The sequence below is a fragment of the Phalaenopsis equestris genome, unplaced genomic scaffold, assembly GCF_001263595.1.
Source record: "Phalaenopsis equestris unplaced genomic scaffold, ASM126359v1 Scaffold000107, whole genome shotgun sequence".
Lineage (NCBI taxonomy): Eukaryota > Viridiplantae > Streptophyta > Magnoliopsida > Asparagales > Orchidaceae > Phalaenopsis > Phalaenopsis equestris.
In genome coordinates, this window is record NW_018164549.1 from 6,301,326 (window position 1) to 6,308,308 (window position 6,983).

General features: G+C 40.0%; 1 protein-coding gene across 1 annotated transcript; it reads right to left on the reverse strand.

Moving 5' to 3' along the window:
• Positions 1–200: 200 nt before the first annotated feature.
• Positions 201–4,095, reverse strand: LOC110020665 (pentatricopeptide repeat-containing protein At5g16640, mitochondrial-like). Its single transcript, XM_020718844.1, has 4 exons — positions 1,225–4,095; positions 969–1,124; positions 688–748; positions 201–597 (listed from the first exon to the last, which is right to left on the reverse strand). Exon 1 carries the CDS (start codon positions 4,024–4,026, stop codon positions 1,396–1,398), a length of 2,631 nt encoding a protein of 876 aa, XP_020574503.1. The 5' UTR covers positions 4,027–4,095; the 3' UTR covers positions 201–597; positions 688–748; positions 969–1,124; positions 1,225–1,395.
• Between the last annotated feature and the right edge of the window lie 2,888 nt (positions 4,096–6,983).

Sequence of the window (6,983 nt, forward strand, 5' to 3'; positions counted from 1 at the left end):
GATCCACAAAAAAATCAAGATCCAACAATGCATAAATAACTAAAGAATAAAATAAAATAATCCTTAGCTAAAACATTATAATAATCTAGCTTGAAGATTCAGAAAAGATCGATTTATTTTATAAGAGATTTTCTTCTCAAATAATGCTATAATACCAAACTTTAATCCAAAAAAACGATAAGCTGACTACTTGTGCGAAGCTTCGGTGGCATCAAACAAGGACTTCAAATAAAAGTTTAGCATCACTTTTTCTTTCCTTAGTGCAGAGTTAACACTTTTCCTGCTGCTGTCTTTGATAGTGGAAATCAGCAATCTCTTTAGAAGTTTTCTTCGTTCCATTTTTTACTATTTTTTGAAAGGATCACAGCTTATTGTTACAATAAATTATGAAGCCATAGTGAATAAAGCTCAGTTGGTGTTTGCAATACCTTTCTTTCAACTAGTAAATGTGGATTGGATTCAACCGAATTAAAATCTGCTGTACATAAATATTCTCTGCAACATACCCTTATCCCACGGGTTCAGGAGAAAATGAGAGAGCCACACGCCGTAAGAACCAAAAATATAACTCAATCAGCTCCGTCAAGCTGCGGTGCTCTGTGGCAAAAAAAAAAAAAAAAATCTCGTTGTTGTAATTATAATCTAACGATTCTCCACTAGTATTTCAAGCAATGAAAAGAATGGAACCAGTTTCAGGAAATTCAAGTGGGAATAGATCCTCATGAAGAGCTAAGATAACCTTCCTTCCCTGAGAGATGGAATTAAAATAGATAACTTAGAAGCTTGAAGTAAAGAAAAAAGATAATCTGTTGCAGTTTTTAAAATGTTTAGTTATGTATATCCGTGTATAGATCCGAAAGATTTGTAATGCTTATAAGGTTGTGAATCATAAATAAAGAAAGATTTGTGAGGGAACAAAATAAATTTGCATCAAAAATAGATATCCATAAAGTGGTTCAAGAAGTTACCACGTATGAATTTCACAAGATGATGTTCAGCACCACTTTCATCATTGCAGCGCCCATTCATACCAAAAATAGATGTCAAAATGCAACAAAGTTGCCTGGGATTTTGATCCCTCCGCTTGGCTTTAGCCAATCTAGCGTAAATGTTGACCCTAAAAACTGTATCAGACAGCCATGATTACAAAACATTGCTGAACTTAGTATAATTAATGATGACTGGTGCAAAGATTCTAGTTTAAGAAAATTATGAGGCATTAACCTGAATTAGAAGGACAGTAAAATTAAAGCATTCAACTTATGTCATCTTCACAAATCTTCAATGGATCTTCCTATCCAAAGAAGGGCGTGGATGACCAACTAGAAGCCTTGGTAATGAGCGCCTAAATTCTCATCCATGAACATTGTGAGAACAAACTTTATACAGCTTTTGCTAACTCAAATCCCTCTTCATTGAAGCACAAGTAAAGCCACCATTGACTAAGCCTTTAATAGCCAACGGCTTATGCTTCGAACTTCGATTAGTATTGCATATTAACTCATAAGCGACGTGCATGAGGAACTCTAGAAACAAGCCTTTACCTGAAGTAACTCTGGCCCCTGACTCTTTTCTCAGGCAATTATTAGCTTTGTCCAATATACACAATGTCACGTCATCAAAATCAAAGGAAACCTTCTTGAACTTCTCTCCCCAAATCAAGGCTCTCTCAGCCAACCCTTGCTTGCAGAAATGAGACAGAAGAAGGTTAACTGTAACAACATTAGGAACAATGGCCATCTTAATCAACTTTCCAGTTAAAATCATGGCGCGACCAAGACTATCATCGCATATGCCATTCATCACAGTGTTATGAGTGACTGTGCTAGGAGTAAAGCCCTCTGAGATGAGCGTATCTACCATCTTCATGGCCTCAGGGGTCCTATATCTGCTGCAAAGGCTATGAATCCTTATATTATAAGTGAAAATATCAGGTTTGCAATCTCTTAAAGCCATTAATTCAAAATACCTTTCTGCATGTCCGGTATCAAAAGTTCTGTAACAAGCAGCTATTAATGTATTAAAAGTAATGGTATCTGGGTATAATCCATTCCACCCCATCTGCCTGAACTCCTCATCAGCCCTCTCCAAGCATCTATGCAGGCAGAAACCATTAATCACTATATTTGTTGTGAAGATGTCAGGACTCAGTCCATTACACCTCATATCTGCTTCCAACTTCAGTGCTTCCTTAATATCACCGACTCTCATTAGACCAGATATAAGAGAATTATAGGTAAAGTTATTTGGGATCAATCCTCTCCTACGGATCTCATTGAAAACCTCCTGGGCTTTTTCCATGCGCTCTGCTCTGCAAAGGCCATTTATGTATGCTGAAAAGCCAACAACATCAAGTGAGATACCGTTACTTTCCATGTGATTCAAACAATCTATAGCCTCAGATACTTTACCAAACCTAAAGCACCCATCTATGTAGATGGTGAAAGCAGATATACCCACATTGAATCCCCTCCCCACAATCTCATACAAAAGTTCTTTAGCTTCACTTAACCTTCCTCGCCTACACAACCCTAATAGCAAAGATTGCCACGTAGAAGCAGAAGGTACCAGGCTAAATTCATCCACCATGACTCTATACATATTGATAGCTTCTTCCTCCATCCCCTCCTTGCTATAACCAGCAATAATTGAGTTGAAATTTGAAACTTTGGGCAGTAAACCATCACTGGGATTGCTGGGCATAAGCAATCTTGCATCTTCCATCTGCCCATCCCAGCAAAGGCTTGAGATTAACATTTGAGTACATACCTCATCATTTAATGCATCTCTAAACAAGTTCTGAACCAGACCTTTCCAATCTCTGCGGAACTTGCAGTGCCCTGAAACAAGTATGTTGAATGTGTAGAAATCTGGAGGAATTCCTTTCTTCACCATCTCTTCATAAGTAGAAATTGCAATATCAACCTGCCCAGCCTTTACATATCCATCTAAAAGGACATTATAAGTAATAATATTAGTCTCAAGCCCATCTTCCACTATACGATCAAACCACCTCCTTGCCTCCTCCATCCTCCCTTGCCTGCAGAGCACGTTGATTAAAATATTATAGCTTACAATGGTAGGTACATGTCCTAAATCAATCATTTCATCAAACAGCTTGAAGGCATTCCCCACCCGACCAAATAAACAGTTCGCTTTCATAATAATATTAAAACTGCAAGCATCCGGCTCAAGTTTGTACTTTGGAATCAACCAAAACAACCCTTCCCCAGCAGCAACCCTCCCTTTGAGGCAAGATCCAAGAATCATTGCGTTGAAGATCCTGACGCTCGGGCGAGGACCACGAAGAATCATATCCCGGAACAACTTCCAAGCATTTTTCGAATCCCCCATCCTGAAGAGAAGCCGGAGAAGAATAGCGTGGACTGAGAGGCTTGGGGTATTGCCCACACGACGGATCTCTGCCAAAGCTCGAAGCGCCTCTGATACCATGCCGGCGCCAAGAAACGCGCGGAGGACGAGGTGAAGGGCGTGATAGCGTGAGAAGTAAGAGCGATGTAGAGCAGCCCAGCTGAGGAGATCGACGGCACGGTGGGGATTGAGGCAGTGAAGGAGACCGGAGAGGATATCTTGTGCTAATGTTTTCAGCTTTTCGGTTGAGAAGATGAGGAAAGCTACGTCGCAAGAGAATAAGATGGCGTCGGGAAAGGTATTGGGGATGGCGATGAGTAAGAAAGAGAGAGCAGCGCGGGGGTTTCTAAGGGAGCAAAGGAGGTCGGCGAGGGGGGCTGAGTGCAATGCAGAGAGAAGGGAAGAGGCGGCGACGGAGCATTGAGGGTCAGTTTTTAGAGCTGTGTTGAGGTGACGGAGGAGCTCGAGGCGAAGTTTTAGGCGGAGATGATGCCGCGGGCGAGTGCGGCCAGGGAGGAATTGTTCGAGAAGGGGATCGGAAAATGGGAGTGTAGAAGAGTTGCCCGCAACGGTGGCCATGGAGAACGGAGCTAGGGTTCCGGCGATGAGGTACGATTCAATGGCGGCGCGGCGGTGGAAGATGGCGGAGAACATCGAACTCGCCTCTCCGCCCAGGGAAAAACCCCGGGGAACTGGTTTGAACGCATCAGGAAAATTTACAGACTTCACACACAATTCTTCTGTATTTACATATTTAGTAAAACATTAATTTTTGCATATGCGAGCCTTATCTCCTCAAGAGAAAATATTACATAAGTACTCCTAACGTACAGCTATTTCCGGATTCACTAATATGTGGATACGTGGCTTCAAGTAAACTCGCATGTTTTCTTATGATCCGGCCCTGTAACACAGGAGAATATTCCTCATGTGTTATTTCACATTATTCAGGTGTTATTGTGATGGTATTAATGTGTTATTGTATTATTATAACGCCAATAATATTCCCAGAACAAAATAACACATGAATATCATCACAATAACACCTGAATAATTCGGAATAACACGAAAAAAATATTTTTCTACGCTAAAACTACTTTTTTAATTTTTCTGTCAATTTCATGTGTCTGCGTATCAGTGGACTCCAAACACAACTCTATGTTAAGAATTCTGATGTAATGTTTCTCCGTCTACGTAAATGTTTATATACAAAAGAATTAGGTGATAAATATATAAATGGCCCTTTTATTTTTTTTGAAAATACACCACTTATAAGGCATTGAATCCAAGATCTCTATTCGGTAAACTCTCAACCAATTATGTTAAGATGAGGTCCAAACAAATATTAATTTTTTTTAATTTTATTTAGTTATTTATATTATATTTTAATAGGTAAACTATGTTAAAATATTACACTTGCCTGATGGAGGGTGTAATTTTTCACTCTAAAGTCGTGTAAGCATGAAATTATATTTTATTTTAATAGGTTAATATTAGTAATGTTTTGGATATAGTTTATAATTTATAATATATAATGACATATAAATAATAAAAGATTTTAGGTGTTAAATAAATAAATACGAATTGATATGTCCAAGAAAAAAAATAATTAATCTGTACGAATCTTGATGCATATTTTGACTAGTTTTAAAAATCAAATTTAAAAGTACTCACACTTCAATTTATAATCAACGCGTCTAAGTGAGACAAATCATATGAGATTGCAAATTGTCAAAGTGAGCCCGAAGAATACACTTAAAGCATAATTAGGAGATATCATTAAAAATGAGAATAAAATGTATCTAAAAAAGTATCACATTTTTAGGCATGTCATATGTCATGGATGTAGTGACTCGAAGGGTAAGTGTGCCGAGGAGATTGTGACCTAGAGGCTGAGTGTGTCGATGAGGCACTGATTCGGAGGGTGGGTGTGTCATGGAGGCCGTGAGTAAGTGTGTCATAGAGGTAATGACTCGGATGGTGGTTGTGCCATAGAGACAGTAACTTGTGGGTAACATATTATAGTCTGAGGTAATGTCATAAGAAGAGAAGGTGAAGTAATTCTCACTGAGAAGAATTAAACACCAGGTAGACTTGATATGCAAACCGTCCAGTCACATAACATGTAAATGTGTCAGATAAATGTATGAGGACACAAATCCAAATGCACACGTCATAAATATGCAAGATGTCATGTGAACATACACGCAAGAGAGCATAATTATAGGTGCATACATATAGAATGTGATGCACCATGACGTAGGGATGTCATGAAATGGGCACGAAAGTCCATGCGAGGGGCATAACCGCCCACCACGAGCATATGGGAGCACAAGTTCACGGATGCACAATTGGGTGTGTGTTGTGAATGTATTCAAGTAAATAGTATGAAACAAGCATGCAATTGTGCAACATTCGATATAAACGGTTGGTAGAACTAATCGAGCCTGTGGGGTCGACCGGATGAGCCGACGAAAGATATCTATCAATGTGATCGGGCAAATAAGCCAATTAGATGAGGAGACAAAAGATTTTTGGTCGCACCAATCAGGCCAGTGGGTTGATCAGGCGAGTCGACAAAACATATCAATTAATCTGATTGGACTAGTGTAATCATTCGGACGAACTGACAAAAGATTTTCGGTCGCGTCAATCGGGCCAATGGGGTCGATCAGGTGAGCCGACAGAACACATCGATCAATCTGATCCGGTCGATGCGCTCAATCGGACAAGTCAACGAAAGATATGCAAAAATTGATAATTTATGCATATTTTGAAAAATCTATGCATGAAATGCAAAATAATGCAAATACAAACAACATGCACATAAAAATGAGATCTGATCATCATCGGCTATAAAACAAACTCGCCCTAACGATCTCACGGTCACCCTATGGGTTGTCGACGGAGCGAAGCGAGGGTCATTGCAAAGTGATGGTAGCCCCCTCCATTTGTTCGGCGCAAAGAAATTTCATGGGGAAAGTCTTCAAGGAGTAGAGAACGTCAAAGCCATGGGACTTTCCATTCTCTACACCCAAACAATGGATTTCACTCCCCTCTATCGTGGGAACGAAGTCGCTGATGCAAATGCATGGTTATGACAACCTCGGGCATTGGGGCTTTGTGCTAGAAAGGAAAAAGGTAGGTTTTGCTCATGGGAATCGCAAGGGGATTGCAAAATCTCCTAACATATGGGGCTTACGTTAACAAATAAATGACTAGTCAATATGTGTATGGTCGTGTTGGCTAGTGTCAGCCTGCCAAGTAGTCTAGCACGAGCGATAAAACCATTGACGACGCCATAAAACTGGCCAATCAAAAGGCGTACGGTCAGACCGACCGATATGGTTTGACCAATTGGACCAACCGATAAGAGGTGATCGATTGAGTCGAACGATACCGAGTGGCTGGTCAGAATACCTCATGTGGGCGACCAAACCCATAAATAACTAGCAAAACCTATTCTTAGAGCTAGCAAAGAAAAAAATATAAGAGTTTTAGAGAATCCCACCAACCCAAAGGTTGTGGATGTGTTTCTTCTGGTGGGTTGAAGCTCTCCTAACAGTAGGAGAGAATATAAAACTCTGGTGAGGCTCCAGTGAAGCTCCGAC